Source organism: Muscardinus avellanarius (genome assembly GCF_963383645.1).
Source record: "Muscardinus avellanarius genome assembly, chromosome: 5".
NCBI lineage: Eukaryota > Metazoa > Chordata > Mammalia > Rodentia > Gliridae > Muscardinus > Muscardinus avellanarius.
The window spans coordinates 46,759,806-46,780,174 of NC_137790.1; the positions used below are offsets into that span (position 1 = coordinate 46,759,806).

Here is a 20,369-nt window from a genome sequence, read left to right on the forward strand (position 1 = left end):
TTTGCTTTTATTACTCAGGGAAAATTTATAGAGTACAATTCAATAATATTTACCTTAGTCTCTGTACCTTCAGCTATAAAAATGCCAAAAATCCATGACAGTGGGACACTCACAGTTATCAAAGTGCAGATGTATTGTAAGTTTGTTGCAAAGCCAGAAAAATCATGATGTAGAACTTGAACAGTGATGGGTTTGGTTAAAATGTTAAAATCATGCATTCAGTTTACTTCTTCAATTCTTAGTTGAAGGATAAAATATCTTGCTTTCTTTTCCTGTAAAACAATGTGGCCACATAAATTGTTTTAGTAAAGTAAAAGCAATGTCCCAAGCATACCAGATTCAAGAGGAGGAAACATAGACCTAATTTCTTTGTGAGACATCATCAGTTTTGGAAAGTACTGTTGATGCCATTTTTAGAAAACACAGTTTCCACAGTATATTACTTAGTACTATGTAACTTCAGTTTCCTAATATGATGCTAGACATCCTTTTGACCACATTTTCATTCTACATTTATTAATCCTTTTCAACAATACCTATTCATCGTCATACTCCATTGGGATTGATATAGCAAATTATCATAAACCAGGTGGCTTAAACCATAGAAAGGTATTTCTTAGAAATCTAACAGTTGGGAAGTCCACCATCCAGGTGATAGCAGATCTGGTGTCTGCTGAAAGCACTCTTCCTATCCTCACATGGAAGAGAGAAGAGAGTTCTGGCTCCATCACCCCATTCTATGGGCACGAATCCTATTGGTGGTTGCACCATCCTCATAACTTATTCACCTTCCAAAGGCCTCACTGCCAAATACCATCAGACTTTGGATGTTGGTTTCAACATAGGATTTTGTAGGAGAAATAAAACTATTTGTAATGTAAGTGCTACCGTTTACCATAGCACTTACATTACAAATGAGAAAGAAGATGCACAAAAAAAAATTAATCTGCCTGAAGCAAGAGCTAGTAAAATACAGAAACAGACATCAAAGGCATGCAATCTAGTTTCAAAGGCCATGTTCCTTATTTTTCTTTGTAATTATTTTCATAAGAATAACCAAAACATCATATAAAATGCTTGTTAATGTCAACTTACCTGGGTGTGTCAGTGCCTGTATATGACATCCATGTTCATTTTATAAATTAATGTATTAAAACATTAATAAGAAAAACAGAACTGTATGTAATTTATAGTTTGATATCCCCTCTTTATCTAATCAAGCTTAAACCCTCACTGCTAGTCTGAGATCTATCAAAGTGCTGTCTTTTTTAAGTTCTTTTTCTTTGGTATGTTAAATAAAATCAGTTCCACCTAAGTTTTAGAGCAAGCCCCTGGAGTTGATGACAAACTTATGAAATTGCTTTCTCAATCTCCAATCTTACTTCTCCAGAGTGCTTCTGGTTTTTCTGAGTTTCCTCTTTGATATCTTTTTGGTAGAAGGCTGAGGCATTATTTATTCTGCTGTGCACTTCTGCCATTTGATTCACGTCCAGGACCAAGTGAGACAAATGCAGAGAAAAAAAAATGCAGTGGAGTTGAGTGGACCCTCTGACAACCTTAGTTTCAGGGAGGAGAGAAGGTTTTCCTCCAAACCAGTGTTGGCTCCTGTGGGCTGCTATCACTGGCCAACACCAACACCCTGTAATTAAGAGCTGGGCAGGAAATAAGGAGAAAAGAAAAAAGAAAGTCGAGATATTTTGAGCATCAGAAATTTTAATTCCCACTCCTACGCAAAATAAGTAGGCTTGTCCTTGAGCTCTGTCTGTGACCTGATGTCCCACTTTCCAGTTTTAGTTAATTCAGTCCAACGTGGGGGTGGGCAGGGAAAGGGAAAATAGGGAGATAAGGATGTGAACTCATCACCAGCTCAGTGGTACTTCACAGTTTAGTCTTCAGTCTGCCTTCATAAATTTACTTTTCAGAGTCCTCACATAGCTGCTGGGTGTATTCTGCTCAGATTTATAGTTAAATAGGAGAAAGAGAGTATAATATATTTTCCAGAACCAGAGACCTTTCCTCTGATATTTTTGTATGAAGTCATATTCTGCACTGTATTTCTGAAGATCTAGTGGTTTTACTGTTTGCTTGTTCAGGAGAAAGTTTATCGGAGCCAGGCATGGTGGCGCACACTTTAATCCCAGCATTCCGGAGACTGAGACCATGGGATTGTGGTTCATGGACAGCCTAAGCTACTTAGTGAGGCCTTTTGCAACTCAGTGAGATCCTGCTTCAAAATGAAAAGAATAAAAACATAGGGCAGGGGGTGTGGCTTGGAGGTCAAAAGCATTGGCTTCCATCCCCAGACCCACAAAAAAATAATAAAAAAGAGAAAGTTTACCTTAAATGTGTGTGTGTGTGTGTGTGTAGAAAGAAATTATAATTAATAACAGTATACTTTTATATACATTATCTCATATTGTCTTTACAGTGTTCTCCCACGTTCCAGGAATATTAGGATGGCTTTTTTAAAAGTATAACATACAAGCTTATTATTTATTCACTCATATTTTGTGTCTAAATTTTCTCTTCTATTGTTTTATATAGATTATTCTGAGAAAACAAAAATACTGATATGTACTTACCCTTAAATTTTAGAGAGCTTTTCAATTTCTCAATGGTTTCCGACTTCTTTATTCAACTGGAAGTAAATTTATCTTTCAAAATTGTGCATTAACATATAGGAAAGTAATAAGAGACACTGCCTTTGACAATATCTTACATTGTTTATATTCTAATGTTTTAAGAAATGATGGAGATCACAAATTTTAATGATAAATTATGAGGTTCATATAAACTTGCAGTCTATAGAACACAAATAAGGGAAAGGCATTCATTATATTAATGTCAGTTCCTGGGAAACAGATGCAATTTAATGTTTCATCAAAGGTGAGAACTGTACAGCCTGATATGCCAGCTAGGATTACTCATGAGCTTTTGTCTTCTAGGTCTGTTAGTAAAAGTAAGTTTAAAAAACACTGTTAGGAATATCAAACCTAGCCATTTAATTTTAAAAATAACGTATGTATAGAACCGATTATACATCTTTCAACAATTTTTTTTGTTTTTTTGTTTTTTTGTTTTTTTGGTGGTACTGGGGGTGGAACCCAGAGGCTTTCTACCTCCGGGCTATACTCCTAGACCTTTTTTTTATATTTTATTTGGAAACAGGGTCTCACTAAGTTGCTGAAAGCCTCACTAAGTAGCTGGGGCTGGCTTCGAACCTATGCTATCCTCCTGTCTCAGCCTCCCAAGCGCGGGGATTATAAGCATGCGCCACCATGCCTGGCCTCAACATTTGTTTTAGAAGAGGTATAGTTTTTGTTTGTATGTGTGTCTGAGTGTGTAATGAAAGAACTCTTCAACTATTTCAATCAATACTTCAATTTTCTGACTTCATTTTTTTAGGACAAAAAAATTTCAAACATCTGTAAAGGAAATTGTATTGTAAAATATGTACTTCATTGTATTGGTGATATTTTCATCTCTATAAAACACATTGTGGCCGGGCATGGTGGCGCACGCTTGTAATCCCCATGCTTGGGAGACAGAGACAGGAGGATTGCGCAGGTTCATAGTCAGCCTCGCTGGCTTAAGAGACCCTGTTTCCAAATAAATTAAAAATATAAAATAGGTCTAGGAGTTTAGCCCTGAGGTAGAAGGGCTTCCAGGAACCCCGGTACCACCACCAAAAATAAAAAATAAAAAAAATAAAAAATAAAACACATTATGTGTATCTTTAATACTGATAAAATTTTACTTTGAAAAAAATATATATATACATATATACACACACACATATATATATAGCATCTTTGTTGTTTTAAGCAATCACCTAAGGGTCCTCAAACTATTAACATAGTTTTAAAATGGAAAAATATTTATTTTGACTCAAATTATCTACTATATACTTTTTGAGAATGTGTGTTGTGTTTTATAAATTCACCATTTTAATTAATTAATTTACTTATTAATTTATGTATTTTGCAGAACTGGGAATTGAACCCAGGGGCATTCTACCTCCAAGCTACACCCCTAGCCCTGATATTTTTTTTTTTTATTCTTTATTTTAAAACAAGGTCTCACTGAGTTGCAAATGGCTTCACTGAGTAGTAGCTGAGGCTGTCTGAAAACTCTGATCCTCCTGTCTCAGCCTCTCAAATGCTGGGATTACAAACATGCACTATCATGCCTGGCTTATCAACTCACTATTTTTAAAGGCACTATATTTAATATTATAGTATTTTGGGTACTTTAATCAGTAGGTGCAATGCAATGCAAAAATCAATACATTTCACAACTTTTTCACAACAAAGGATCTTATAATTTATTGTTCTCAACTGAATTTACTCACTCCAATTATATAATGAGTTTAGTAAGAATTTTTTTAAGTTTGTTAAAAGTAATTGGCTGAACATGCCTGTTTCTATCTTCATTCATTTAGGATATGTCACTAACAACACTAAGGATGTATAGAAGGCTTCCCTAAGAAGGAAAAGCAAGGGGTAGAAAAGGTTAACATATCACTAGAAGTTCAGAAAATAAGAATCAAATGGAGGAATGATAACTCACTAGTAATTTAACTTATATGACTACTTTAAGAGACAAAAGCACTTTTTCATTGGGCTTTTTTGGGGGGTATATACCAAGAAATGGAATTGCTCTGCCAAATAGTATGTCTGTGTTTATTTATAGTAATACTTCCAAAGAGTTATCCAGAGTATTAGCAATAATATAAACTTCCCCAGCAACAGGTGAGAATTCATGTTGCTCTATATGTTCACCAACAATTATATTTCTCTTTCGCCTTGGACATTGATGTTATACTATTGCATTGTGTTTTGAAGTATGTCCTTAAAGCATGTCCTTGATAAATATAGTAAATAGGGAAAAGATATTATGAGAAAAGCAATGAGAAATACAATTAGAATTTAGATTGACTCAGCAATCTGATTTTTACTTGTTTCCAGAATGGGTTAATAAATATACCAGGAGAAAAGCTGCCAAATACATGACAAAACCATTTTTTAAAACATGAGACAACAAGCAATAGAGATAATAAATAAAAAAGAGTTCTATTACTGTCTTGAGAAAAACTTTAGGCTATAGCACAGAGAGGAAGAACAATGACAGTATTTGGCAGACTCCCTTCCATAGATTGAGAAGACAGATCTGAGAGTCCAGAAAGGTAAGCAGCCCAATTTCACAAATACAGAGTTATAAGAGAGATAACAATACTGTTCTGAAAAAGAACTTCACAGAACTACCTAGGTTCTCTGTGAGTATTTATTTGAATTTTGCTAATAAACTAACGATAGAGATAAAAGGGATCACAAAACTATGCATTTATTCTAAAACAGCATAAAGATGTAATTGGGACAAGTAAAACATAAATATCAAGATAAATTTAACACCTATCTATATCAATAATCATTTAAGTGTAAATAATCTAAAAATCCCTATTAAAGGGCACAGGTTGACAGACTGAATTAAAAACAAACAAAAAACAAGACCCAGCTAGGCATGGTGGTGCATTCTTATAATTCTAGCATCTGGAAGGTTGAGACAGGAGGATAGTGGTTTGCAGACAGCCTCAGCTACTTAATGAGGCCCTTTGCAACGCAGTGAGACTCTGTTTCAAAGTAAAAGATTAAAAAATAGGGCTGGGAGTGTAGCTTGGAGGAAGAATGCCATTGGGTTCCACCCCCAGTATTGCAGGGGAAAAAAAGACCCAGGTATATGGTAGAGGCATATATGCACACATCACCCAATTAGCCCTTTCCCAATTCCCACTCCATTCCCTCCTTTTCCCTCCCTCTCATCCTTGGCTTAGTGATTGACCTTGATATGCCTATCTCCAGATTGTGAAAATCATGGGAACTTGAGGTAAAAAAAATAGTTACAAGCAATAATGGTAAGAGCTAAACAGGTATAGATTGTATATTGTGAACATATGCTATGTAAACGCCTGGATGTATGTATTTCTAACATTTTTATCACCAGAATTGTGTCTGGTTGTGTGTGTGTGTGTGTGTGTGTGTGTGTGTGTGTGTGTGTTTGCATGTACAGTAGCCAGAATGTCCAAATTCATATGCATAATTTTAAATGTAAATTTGATTTTTACATGACCAGTTCACTTTGTAATATTAATCATTTTTTAAATATTTATTTTATTTTTTTTAATTTATTTTTATTGGTGCATTGTAATCATATATCACATTGGAATACAAGACTTGAGAGGATATACAAGCACACATCATCCAATTAGCCCTCATCCAGCCCTCATCACATTCCCTCACCCTCCCTAGATCCCATGCTTGTTTGATGATTAACTTTGATACATTTGTTTATGTACCTCCTGCATTTTAAAGAGGCTCCATCCTCCCCTATTCCATACCCTCTGATTGGTCACCTTAATTACCTCACTATAGGGCCTTTCTATAGCTCAGCCTCTTCCTGTTGCCCCTTTCTTCCTAGTTATTGCTGATTAGGGAAGCATCTGATTTTTCTTTTCTGTGATATTTCTCTGTGCATGCTGCGTTGCAAGTACCAATCCCACTCTTGATGGCCCCAGTAGTGGCCTGGCTACCCGGTGGACTGATCCAGACCTCCCTGGCTCAAGCAGCGGCCTTGCCTCATGGGAGGCCACGATTCTGGTCTCCCTGGCCCCTACACAGGCCTAACCCCTCAACTGGCTCCGATCCCGGCCTCGGTGGCCCCAGCACCGGCCTAGCCTCAAGGCAGGCTCTGATGTCGGCTGCTTGCCCCGACACCGACCTAACCCCTCGGCAGGCTCCGATCACGGCCTCGGAGGCCCCAGCTCTGGCCTTGCCTCACTGCAGGATCCGATCCCAGCCTTGCTGGCCTCGGCAACGGCCTAACCCCTTTGCAGGCTCCAGTCCCGGCCTTGGAGGCCTCAGTAGCGGCCTTGCCTCACAGAAGGCTCCAATCCTGGCCTCGCTGGCCCCCGTACCAGCCTAACCCCTCAGCAGGCTCCGATCCCGGCCTCGGAGGCCCCAGCACCAGCCTAACTCCTCGGCAGGCTCCGATCCCGGCCTTGGAGGCCTCAGTAGCAGCCTTGCCTCACGGAAGGCTCTGATGCTGGAATATTAATCATTTTAAGCCACAGTTTAATAATTTTCTAGAAACTAACTTCTTTTATCCATTATTTATAGTGTAGTAATTCATAAAGGAGAAAAACTACAAAAGTACAGCAAGAAATAAGCTATGATCACATTGTGCTATGAATAGACATGTATCATTCTCTGTAGATATTTAATTATCAGATTATTCATATACTAGTCTACTTAATTAATCATGTATATACTGAATACCTGCTGTATAGCAACACTAAGCTTTATTCCAACCTGCTCCTTTGGAGCTTATATCCATTAAGAAAGTTTTTGCCAATCAATGACAAATATAGAAAAGACACAGATGTTTTGAACAATAAATTAGTCTAGGAGGTCAGATATAGCTTTCCAGGTGTGAGACTTGGAAGATTACTAGGAGTTAACAAGATGAGGGTGTTATGGGGTGGTGATAGAAGAGATTTTCAAAAGTTTGAAAGGCTCAAGGCAGAAGAGCATGGCTAATTCAGAGAAATTAAAAGAGTCTACAGCTCAGTCATTGCCAAATTCTCAGGAGTTCATAATGCCTAGCACTCTTCTAAGCCCTGGAGATGTACTCAGTAACTGACACATCAAAAGTCACTGCTTAAAATAGCATATATATAGCATATATTCTAGTGGGACCTGGTTTTTAAAAATGAATGTGTTATGTGTCAGCTTTTCCTAAAATATTTGGAGGCAAGGAAAACAAGGGGAGTTTCATATAGAATGCCATAGTATAAATGGGGCAGCAATTTCAGTTTGAAAAGGGGATCAAGAAAGAAAGGACCCTTTGACATAGTGACATTTGAACAACGACTTGATGTAAGTAGGAAGAAGAAGATGGAGTAGCTACCTGGGGAAGAGTAAGCAATGAAGGCCTTTGGAGGAAGCCTGCTTGGTGCTAAGCAAGTAAGAACATTCTAAAAGGAAGTGGCATGTTATCTGAAAACTTGTCAAATAAGACATTATGTAAATTCTTGTTTTAGATGCCAAAAATAATTAAGTGGATGGTAACAGTGTTTGGCAGTACAAGAATTATGTTACAAGTATTAGAATTATATAAAACAAGAGTGGTTATGGATGGAACTTGAATTCCTGATAAAAGGAAGAAAGTATTTAGCTTTTGTCTAAGTGTGTGGAACAGGAAGTGGTCTAGGGAAGAGTGGTGGCAAGAAGAGGAATTATTGAAGGCAACACTCCTTTGATGTTGTATACATATATGAGAATGCCAGTGCCAATCTCAATACCCTGTATGGGGAAGTGGGGAGTGGGGAGGAAATTGAAGGAAATCCTACTGAGTGCTGTGTGCATGTATATTATTATTATATAAACTCCATTATGATGTGAGACTATAATGCATCAAGAAAAGCATTAAAATAATAATATTTAAATTTATTTAAAATAGCATTGGAATACTCAAGATGCAAATACCACATTTGGATTTACTCATCTCTACAAATGACCAATTTATTAGATTTTTAAATATTGTAATGTCATTTTATTTACATTTCTAGGCAGGTTCAACTGTTAAACATTGACAAGTGAATAAAGATGTACTCAAAATTAAGTTGAATTGTATAATTATATAGAAATTTTTAATGATAAAATACAAATAAGTTTGTTTTATTGTCTCATGGGCATTGTCTAATTTAATTTTATTTTTCATTGTCTAATCATTTAAAATACTTTTATTCCTGCATTATAGACTCACACAATAATGAAGTTCATACTGCTGGTGACATATATGCACACAGCTTTTCTCCAGTTCCCTCGCCTTTCCCCTTCCTCTTCCCCACACATGATATTGACTTGACATTGGTATTCTCACATATGTACGTAATTAATGTCAATGGAGGTGATTCATTAATTGATCCTCCTTTTCCCTCTGACCCTAGAACATCTCTGTGGCTCCATTAGCATTTCTTCCTCATTATCTGAAGTCTCTTTGGTAATCTGATTACTCCTTAGCTTCAGCCTATGAGAGTAAACATATGACCCTTCACTTTCTGTGACTTGATAACGTCACTTAATACTATGTTCTCCAGGTCCATCTATTTTTCTCCAAATGCTGTAATTCTGTTCTTTATTGTCAAGTAGATTTTTGTTGGGTAGTAGTCCAATAATTTTGTGATTCATCTGTTTATTGATATCTAGCTTGATTATATAATTTGGCTACTGTGAATTTTGCCACTACAAATGTCAATATGAATGTATTACTCTAATATTCTGACTTTAGTCTCTTTAAAAATATACCCAGGAGAGGGATAGCTGTACCATAATTTTTAACTATTATCAGTTTTCTGAGTAATCTCCACACTGATATCCATGATAAATTGTCTTATAATTACTCTAAGTTAAAGTTTTGCAATTCTGCACTTTTAAAGTATACTTTAATTATGTAAACACCATCAGGATTAATTATGTATTATTTTGGGGGGGTACGGGGGATGGAACCCAGAGGCATTCTTCCTCCAAGCTCTACCCCCAGCCCTATTTTTTTTATTATTCTTTATTTTGAAACAGGGTTTCACTGAGTTGCAAAGGGCCTCATTAAGTAGCTGAGGCTGGCTGCTAACTGGGATCTTCCTGTTTCAGCCTCCCAAATGCTGTGATTATAAGAGTGTACCACCATGCATGGCTATTTATGTATTATTTTTATACTCTGAATTTTCACAAGTTTAGGGAAATATTTTTATTGTGTCTCTTTTTTATATTATTGACCATATAGTTCTACTTTATTAGCAAGTTAGAGAAGAAACTCTTAAAATTCATGTACCAGCACTCTTCATTGATATTGATAGTGAATAATTTCTTAATAATAATATATTGTTCAGAATTAATAATTTTTCCTTACTTGAATTATTAGATAATTTATAAAAATATTATAAAAGCAAAATTGCACCATAAAATACAGTTCTAACATGTACAATATAAAATTTAACTACCAACAAATGTGTCAAAGACATACCTGAACCAAACTGGGATTTTGTCCTTGAATACTCAGAAGGACTGTAGGATGAAATGGAATGTAAACATAATTTGAACAGTGTTAATCAGTGTTATTTAATGATATCACCCCACACTACACAAAACCATCTCTTTCACCACTAGTTATGGCCATATGTACACATATGCAGGTTAGCACTGATATTTTGCATGTGTGTTCATGATTGCATGTGAGTGCATATGTTTATGTGCCTGAGGCATACTTTTAAAATTAGCAGGAGGCATCATAATCCATGATTTAAAATTATAATACAGAGCAATAGTAGTAAAACAGCATGGTACTGGCACAACAACAGGCATATAGAACAATGGAAGATAATAGTAGATACAGAAACAAATCCACACACTTACAATTGTTCTTTGACAAAGGGGCCAAATTCATATGCTGGAGAAAAGACAGACTTTTCAGTAAATGGTGCGGGAAGAGCTGGCTATCCATTTGTAGAAAGATGGAACTAAATCTTTACCTCTCACCATGCACAGGAATCAACTTGAGATAGATCAAAGACATGGAAATTAGATCAGAGACTGTGAAGCTATTAGAGGAGAGCATAGGATCAACATTCCAACATATAGGAACAGGCAGTAACTTCCTCAACAAGACCTCCAAAGTGCAGGAAATTAAAGCAAGAATTAACAAGTGGGATGGCATCAAACAAAAAAGTTTCTGCTCATCAAAGGAAACCATCAAGAACCTAAAGAGAACGCCTATAGAATGGGAGACCTTTACCAGCCACGACTCTGATAGAGGGCTAATATCCAGAATATACAAAGAGCTCAAAAGACTCTACATTAGCAAAACAAATAACCCAATCAAGAAATGAACAACTGAATTGAATAGACACTTCACAAAAGAAGAGATACAAATGGCCAATAGATACACAAAAAATGTTCAACATTATATAACATAGGGAGATACAAATCAACACTACCCTGCAATTCCATCTAGTCCCAATCAGAGTGGCAAGCATAAAAAAGTCCAATAACCACAGATGCTGGTGAGGATGTGGGGAAAGAGGAACTCTTTTTATACTGTTGGTAGGAGTGCAAACTAGTTCAGCCACTATGGAGATCAGTGTAGATATTCCTTAGAAAACTGGGAATGGATCAACCACATGATCCGGCTATACCACTCCAGGGTATTTTTTCAAAGGTATTGAAATCAGAGAACTACAATAACATATGCATACCCATCTTCATTGGAGCACAATTTTCAATAGCCAAAATGTGGAAACAACCTAGGTCTCCATCAATAGATGAATAGATTGCAAAATGATGAGAAATATACACAATGGAATTCTACTCAGCAATCAAGAACAAAATCATGTCATTTGCAAGAAGATGGAAAGACCTGGAGAACACTATGTTAAGTGAGATCAGCCAAGCACAGAAAGAGAAGGGACATGTTTTCTCCAATATGCTCAAACTAGGGATACCAGAGGGACTCCTGATAATGGAGGAGAAACCTCAGCAAACCTAGAAAGGAAGGGTAGGAGATGAAGAAGGCTGAAGTTGATGAACTGGAGGAATTACATTTGCATATGTGTGTAACTGTGAATGTAGCATAATCAACCTGGACACTCATTGTTTGCAGGAAGGAGAGGGGAAGCAGGGGGAAGGCGCCAGCACTGTGTGGATGTATGCCATTTTCAGTATGATCCACATAAAAATTTAAAAAATTAAAAGTATATATAAGTTAAAATATGTTGTACAAAAAACAACCATAGCAATAACAAAATCTAATTCTTTTCCTTGTTTTTATAGCTTGCAGACCAGGATTCTATAAAGCATTTGCTGGAAACACAAAGTGTTCTAAATGCCCTCCACACAGCTTAACGTACAAGGAAGCAACTTCAGTCTGTCAGTGTGAAAAGGGTTACTTCCGAGCTGAAAAAGACCCACCTTCTATGGCATGTACCAGTAAGTCTATATATTTTGGATTTGGAAATCCTGTTTTCAATTCCTTTTGGTCCATGTATTTTATATTTTAAACTAAGTAAATATATAAAGTCCTCTACCTTCAATATCATTTGTTTTTTATTAAGAAGAAAGCTCATTGTTTTCTGCATAATGGCTTTTTAAATGCTTCTAAAGAATATATTTCCTCAAAACTATTCTGATCCGTAATGTACAAATAGCAGAATTGGTAGAAACTCTGAACATTTTCTTTAACCAAAATTTACCTTTAAGAAATAACAGCAGCTTAAAATTAAATATGAAGTTATAAATAAAAACTTCTGTTCTTTGCTTTGACTATTTTAAGGCACATGAGTCTAGGAATATAAAATTTACTGTGTGAGGAGCCTAGAGCAGCAAAGTTCCAGTCTCTTAGCAATGGTCATTAAGAGAAGGTATTTTGGATTAATACACATTTTATCTCACTTTCCTTCTGATTTTTTGGTTTGGAGCAATAGAATATTAGATCAAAATGTGAAGATGATTTACTTTAGTGCATTCACCCATATTGTAAAGTATGTTTTCTTTTTTAAATTCAAGTGTTGTGAAATACCTATGATACTGAGCTCTTACTGGGTCCTTTTCTTAAGGAGTTAAAGAATGAAATTCACAGATACCAGGAAAGTGAAAGTAAGAAGTTTATTCTAAAAGAGAAAGCGAACAGAGGGGTAGATCAACTCTAGATGCCTTGGCAGACTCTGGAGTCCAGCAGGACCTTCTAATACTGCTCAAATGTAGCCAAGGCTAAGCACCATCAAAGGCACATCATCTTTTCTCAGAGTTTACTCTATTCACGAAAAAGAAGGAAACAAAAAGGCAGATCACACCTGGGAACCTTAGCAAACTTTAGAATCCAATGGGGCCTTCTGGCACTGCCCAAGTGTAGTCCAGGCCACACACGGTCAATTTCACATTGCCTTTCTCTAAAAAACAATCAATCCACCAAAGAGAGTAACACCAATAAAGCTCCTAGGCCAGAAAGGGTCCTGAGAGGGTAGACAATATTGGTGTCTAGCCTGGGTCTTTATATATGTTTAAAGCACTTTTTATAGACATTAACCAATGAAGAAAGTCCCCATTTTTCATTTTTTCTTTCTTGACTTAATTTGTCATCTATGACTGTTAATTTCTCAAAGTCATGACGTTGTTCTGTATGTTTGTTCCCTGGTCTATACATGGAAACATTTCATGGGTTTATGATTGGTACACATAGATATTTAGTTCTTGACACATTGTCTCTACTTCACATTTAATTGTTTGTGTTTAAGTCTGATGAATAACACAAAAATACCTTTTTTCTTGGGGGGGCAGTATCTGAATAATTTTTTTTCTTAACCTTTATTTCCTGGGAATCTTTTTCCCTCACTGCCTGTCCAATAACTAATTCCTCACCTATATATTTAAAAAATAAAAGTGAATATATTAATACATTGCTGAGGTAGACAAGAGTAAAATGTCACCCCTTAGTTATAAAATTTTTGTTAAAAATCATAAACAAGATGTTTTTGTGAAAATTTGCCCTTCTCAGTGATGAGCTGGTACCAAAATCTTGTTTCTTTTGTGTAATTTCATAGAAGCAAAAATAGGTTGAGAATGACATAGTATCACGTATTCCTTAGACAGTGATAAAATTACTCCATTTTTTAAAATTTTTTTATGGTATTAGGGATGAAACCCAGGGGCCTTCTACCTCCAGGCTACACTCCCAAACCTATTTTATATTTTATTTAGAAACAGGGTCTCACTAAGCTGCTGAGAGCCTCACTAAGTAGCTGAGGCTGGCTTCAAACCTGCACGCTCATCCTGTCTCAGCCTTTCAAGTACTGGGATTACATGTGTGCCATTACGCCCGGCTAAACTACTCCATTTTTATTTATCTTTTTTTTGTGTGTGGGTCTGGGGATGGTACCCAGGGGCATTCGACCTCCAAGATATATATAATAAACAATATGCCCTATTGTTTATTCTTTATTTTGAAACAGGGTCCCACTAAGTTCCAGAGGATCTCACTAAGTAGCTGAGGCTTGGCCTCCCGAATGCTGGGATTACAAGCGTGCGCCACCACACCCAGCTAAACTACACTGTTTTTAACTTTGATGAGTCCACTCATAGATTTGATTTGTCTCCCTTACTACCAATTTTATTTTACAATATTTTTATGGAACATACTTAATGAAAATGCAACACATTCATTAGTGAATATAATTTTTACTCTATAAATGCTGACTATAATCTATTAAAAATTACAATTTATAAAATTAGTACTTAGATTTCTTCCTAAGAATATGTTTTAAGTACCTAAGTAGGAAAATGAAGATTCTGCATATTAGTTATCAGTTATGAAATAGTAGTAACATTAAAAAATTGCCACTAATATACATATGTAAGCCTTCTTATGTATTTAATTTATATTACTACATTGTTCTGTATATGATATTCAGATTAGAAAGATGGTATTATTTCAAATAGCTGTAGTCTTGCCAGGCAGATATCCCTCAAAACCTGTATAAAAGAGTGAGCAAAGCTTCCTGAGTAAGAGGAGCTCCTCTTTTTTATTTTCTTTGGAAGCAATAAATCGACAACTGATAAATTAAGGGTATAAACTGGTTCCCATCAGTTTAGCAGAGTATGTAGCTAAAAGGACATATTGTTTGGAGTGTGAACTAGCTAAGGATATAATATGCAGTGAAATAAGACTCATGAATCTGATAAACAAGTCATTGTATCATGGGAAGATTGATTCTGTGAAGAGTCCAAAGAGTTCCCCCACAAAGAATCTATCTCAGGACCAACAAGGTTCTTGGTTTATGTGACAGGAAAGAATTTCAGCATGCCCCAGTCAGAAACATAGACAGAGGTTTATTTAGGAAGGTAGGAAATACATATTCAAGGAAGAATGAAGATTTATCAAGATGGAGATACATATTGGGAGTCTATGGCTCTTCTTTTAAAAGAAACATAGGGAAGGGTGGGGATGGAAGGGTGTGTGAGGATGATGTCAGTCTGGCAGTCTCTAGGCAGTTTCTGCCAGTCATCCTGAGGGTCCTTGGGCTGATCGAGATCTCCATTACCAGATTAATAGATAAACTAGAAAGTTCCCTAAATTATAAGCTCTTCAATATATCATACTTGTCTCATTAACCATCCACAGGGCAAATATAGCTTCTTTTAGTTAACTCTAGGATTAATATATTCCCAGGAATTTAGAATAGGGAGACCTGGGAAAGATAAAAGTTGAGGAGCTTTATTATAATGTTCATATATCAAAGTTATATTTTCTTTCTCTTTCCTATCTCGCTCCTTTCTATTTATTTCTTCTCTTTTACATCATTTAGATCAGATATTTAGATGTGTTCTTCCTTGTATTTCCTTAATTTAATAATTTACATTAAAAATTACACTTTAAAAATGCTAGTCTGCCTTGGTTAGATTAAGTGGAAGCAGAGAAAAGTTTAATTCTGTCATCTTTTGGCAGAGCTTTTAGACAGGGAACAATGTGTCACTGTTGCTGTTGAAAAGAAAAAAACAATTTCCTCTCTACTTATCATAGTTCTTAGTTTTGGCATGTCCTTGTACCAAAAGATAGGTTAACAAGAGAAAAGCAAAGGTTTATTAGCTTGTATATGTGTGGAATACACAGAGAATGAGTAAATATCAAGGAAATGGATTTGAGCTCAGGCTTAAACACCTTTTTCAAGTGAAATGCAGAAAGAAGGGTATATTGGGAGTGAAAGTATGTGGGAGGGAGGACTCAGGAAAAGTAAGGGAAATGAAGTCAATCTGGAATGCAGGTTTAAGTCAGAGCCTTCTTTATGATTAAAGTCTCGTGATGTAGTTACCTTCTCTTCCTCAGAAGACAAAAACCCTTGGAAATGGAAATTTCCTTTATGTATGTATAGTTCCCTTAGGAAAGGAAAATTTTGTTTTTGGAGTTTCACCTCTATCTGAAATTTTTCTAAACAGTCATCACAAAGAAACCTTTTTATGCCAGTAGGGCATATTTTGAAGTGGTTTAGGTAGTCTCTTAAAATCGTCACTATTGGAGGGTTGACTTAGTCAGTTCCTGAATTCCGCCACAGGAAAAATCTCCTTAGCCGGGCATGGTAGTGCAGGCTTGTAATCCCCACTTCTTTGGGGTCTTCTTTCCTTTGTTTAGTAGATATTTCTTAGTGTACTAGAAAGTACACCAGCTTTTAGAGCCATACTATCTGAGAGTGAATCCTGGTGCTTACTAGCTATACAAGGTTGAGTACATTAATCTCTCTTGACCTCAGTTGCACCATCTGTAGTGATAACACAGTGTGTATTGCTGTGATGATGGTTAAGCTAGTTAATATTTGAAAAGCACTAAAAAACAGTGCATAGCAAATGACACATAAATGATTTTTAAAGAAAATTGCTATTTTAAAACTTATATTAAAAGATTTGCTGGTAAGTTGTTCAGCTATTACTCAATGTTGATACTATTATGCTGTGACCACAGATTCTACCATTTATCATCCTACCACCTGAATGCCATTCTACACCCACATATATACACACACATATGTGTACACACACAAACACTTGCACATTGACTTGTTAAGACCTTTCAATAAAATGTGTCAAATCATGCATCTCTGAGCCTATCTGGTAGCAGTAATGTTTTATAAATTTTCCTGTGACTAGTGCAGGTAGAATTGTTACCATATAGAGGCAAGAGGCTAGGCCTTATTGTTCAAGCTCCACAAATATGGATAGTCAAAACTGGCAGAAAAATAAAGGTTTTATTAAAAACCAGCTTTGAAGGAAGATATAAGAAACAATTTTTTTCAAATTTCCATCTTCTAAGAACTAAAGGGCAAAGAAAGCTCTTGTATGAGAAAAGGCCACAGATGGAACAAAAGGTAAGAAATACACTGATGTAGATCTCCTTTAGCCAGAGAACTATCAATCCCAGCTTCCTGGGCTTCCCATAGGCCTCAGCCCATCAGCCTTTATTCTCATTCTAAAAAAAAATGCAGAAAAAAATGTTATCAAGATGTTCAGAAATTAAAACTATTTGGAGCTGTAATTCTCAGTATGAGGAAGTTATCTTTAATTTCAGAGGTAGTCTGTTTCACCAACAGACCCTATGAGTTATTAATAAATACAGAAAAAGCAAGGATCATAAGTTCCAAAACATAATGGTTCCTAAAGAAGTATTAGATTGTTATAAAGAAATTAAGAAAAATGATAAATTAGGAAGTCACTGAACGATTAGACTTAAGAAGACCATGGTAAGCACAGAAAGATGCAGAATTTTTTAAGCTAAGAATCCAGCCAGCTGTTAGTCATTTCTGGTTTTTATTTAATTGTAAACAGTAGACACACTCTAACCGACACAAATCCCTTTACTTCAAGACCCTGTGTCTCTATAAAATCTTCATTCTTTGTTCTTTTTCTAATAGAATACTATCTAAAAATCAGAATTTGGATCAAGAAACAATAAAGTCTAACACTTTCTGTTGTTTCTGTTGATGCTAGATATTTAAAACAATGCTTTCAGAGAGGCTTCAAGAAGGCTAAAAGTAAGCATTATTTTCCTGGTACCAGTTACAGGTAGATAAGTAACAAAGCCTTTTGGGTGTATGAGATGTTGATTTGTTTGTTTTTGTTTTGAATGGACTAAAACATAGGAAGTGGCTGGCCAAAACATTTGGCTAATAAATGGCCTACTAGAGAAAGATTTTATACATAGGTACAGTATGTGATTTTATTATAGTTGGTATGACTTTAAGAACTCTAAGAAGCCCTGTTACTTACTCCCTTCCTCAAAACAACTCCAAATTTCCTGGTGCAATAGGGCATGTGATTTCACCATAAAAATTTTTATGATCTCTTTGGGTTTGTAGATATAAGTGCCTTTTTCATTTCATAATCTTGTATGTGATTTATTGACATAACGATTTAAAGGGCTTCCAAATGGCTACAGGCTGAAAAATAAATGTCTTATATACAAAGAAAATTATAGTGGGTGATCTTTTCATTTAGACTTCTGTTTGTCAGAAGTAAATTTCTATAGCATCATAAAAGAGACACATATTTTAAAGAAGCTCAGCAAGGTAGATTTTACTGTTTGAATAAAGGGATCCCGCCACCAGTGAGCCAGGTGTGCAGGAACAGCATGGTGGGACTTCTATACACTTTATTTTCAGTGTGGAGCTTCTGTGTTTTGTTCCTATTGATGGAAACAGCTTCACAATCCCTACACCATTGGCTGAAGGGAATGCCACAGGAGAGGATGGCACTCACAATTTCTAGGAAATGCTCTCTTTAAACAAATGCAAGCACACACAAGATTACACCACAGCAGTTTTACAAAATGGAGCCTATGTCAAGCTATTCCTTTGATAGAAAATATCTAATTATACTTTCACAATTCTTCCCTCTTCTTTTTATACACTGCTACTGTTTTCCTCAAATTACATTAGCATATGATAACTTTTGCTACCCAAGGGTATCATCAACTTCAATATTCTCAGCTAAGTCATATCTACAGCAAGGTGATTTTCCTAGATCATCATTTTGGTGGTTGTTTAGCTGTTCTTGATGGCATCTCGGGTATAGGTGACAAATCTCTGTTGATTGTAATATAATTTAGTTTACAAAAAAAAAAAACCAACCCAAAACATAAAAATGACAAACACAGCATACAATTTAGCATAACACACATACAACTTAACATATTGGCTACTACTACCTTGTCCATTAGAACTAATAATTGCTTATAAAAGTTATTTATAGCTGTCTCTTGTTCTCACATATTTGGTAAAGCTGTCTATAAATCAAGCATCTCTGTTTACGTGTCTAGTCGTCTTAGGCCTATAAAACCTTAAGAGAAATAGATTTAATGTCAGATCATCTTATAAGGACTCCAGAAGTACAGCTGTTTCTTTATACCTGAGAATAGCACACTTAGTTTTAGTTATAATTTCCTGCTGGGTGTTCAAGACCAAGTGGTTAGCCCAATGTTGGGTAAATATAAATGATAAAATTTTTACGGTTAAGTTCAGTGAAGGCCTCTCAGGGTTACTTTTAGAGAATCTGTGAGGCTTTTCCTCTTCCTTTTGTGACATCTGCTAGGATGGGTCATAGTCTTGCTGAACATTTGCTTCCCTTGAATCATAGAGGACATTTTCCTGTCCAGTGGTCCTCCTTTATGCAGAGTGTGTGCTGGTGGCTCCCATTCTATGGAACCTTCATGATATTCCTGTTTTGGGAGATCGATTGACTCACTGGCATTACAGGCTTCTTAGTAATGTCTTCCCCTGGGATTAACTTAATATTTCCTGGGATTAACTTAATATTGGTGGGCTAAGGAAAAATATTGGCTATTTTCTTCTTAGCTCTTATTTTCTGATTATTTTCCAAGTCTTAGTTGTTAAGCACTAAGATGGTCATTTTCACCAATTCTTCTTAATAAATTGGGGTCAATATTATGGCCTATTTTTAAGGTAATATCTATCAAAGTATTGTTTAAATTATTCAGTTGAAAATATGAAAAAAACTAGTAGGGACAAAACAAATACAGTTTATAGAGTAGTTTTGATAATATTTGATGACATGAAGAAATTTTCTTTTAAATTTTAATATATATTCTACAAATTTTAGCCAGAACATGATTTTAAACGCCAAGTGTTTCATTGACTCTAATTATCTTTCCTTGAAGATGATCATAATACAATTTAGAAATACAAAAATATAAACCTTAAAAATATATCACTCTCACAATTTGTGTTTAGAGGACATCATCTGGGTATAGTTTTCTCTTACAATTTTCATTTTGAAAGGTATTTAGGAAGCACAAATATATTTAACTTACAAAGAAGGCTGTACTACTTAATATCATAGTATGTAGAAGTTAGCATATATCTTAACAATAACCTTACTATTGGAGTAAAATTTAGTATTTGTGGCTCAGTAAATAACTATATTTACAAATTTGTGTAGGTCAATAGCAATGACAAAAATATCAGTGAACAGCTTTAGGTCTTTAATAAGTTTAGAGAACAGTAATAATAGTAAAAAATAAGCTTATTACTTGATAGACAGTTGTACAATAATATCAGTCAAAGCAAATAAACCAGGTCATAAATGCAGGGGCTTTTTATTTTTTCCCATATTTTATTTATAAATGTAACATATTGAAATGGTGTACATTTAGATTGTGCTTCATGCCCTCTCCTCCCATTTCCCTTCTCCCCTCCCAATAAAGAGTGTCCAGGTTAACCATGTTATATTTATACTATTATACATATTTGGATGTAGCTCCTCCAT

General features: G+C 35.6%; 1 protein-coding gene across 2 annotated transcripts in view; it reads left to right on the forward strand.

Annotated features, from left to right (window-relative positions):
* EPHA6 (EPH receptor A6) overlaps positions 1–20,369 on the forward strand; it is a gene marked incomplete at both ends in the record, with an annotated part of 972,789 nt that overhangs the window by 397,680 nt on the left and 554,740 nt on the right. For both annotated transcript variants that reach the window (XM_080695858.1, XM_080695859.1), the window contains one exon: positions 11,880–12,035. In XM_080695858.1, the coding sequence (XP_080551984.1) occupies positions 11,880–12,035 (156 nt within the window). The remainder of the gene's footprint in view (positions 1–11,879; positions 12,036–20,369) is intronic.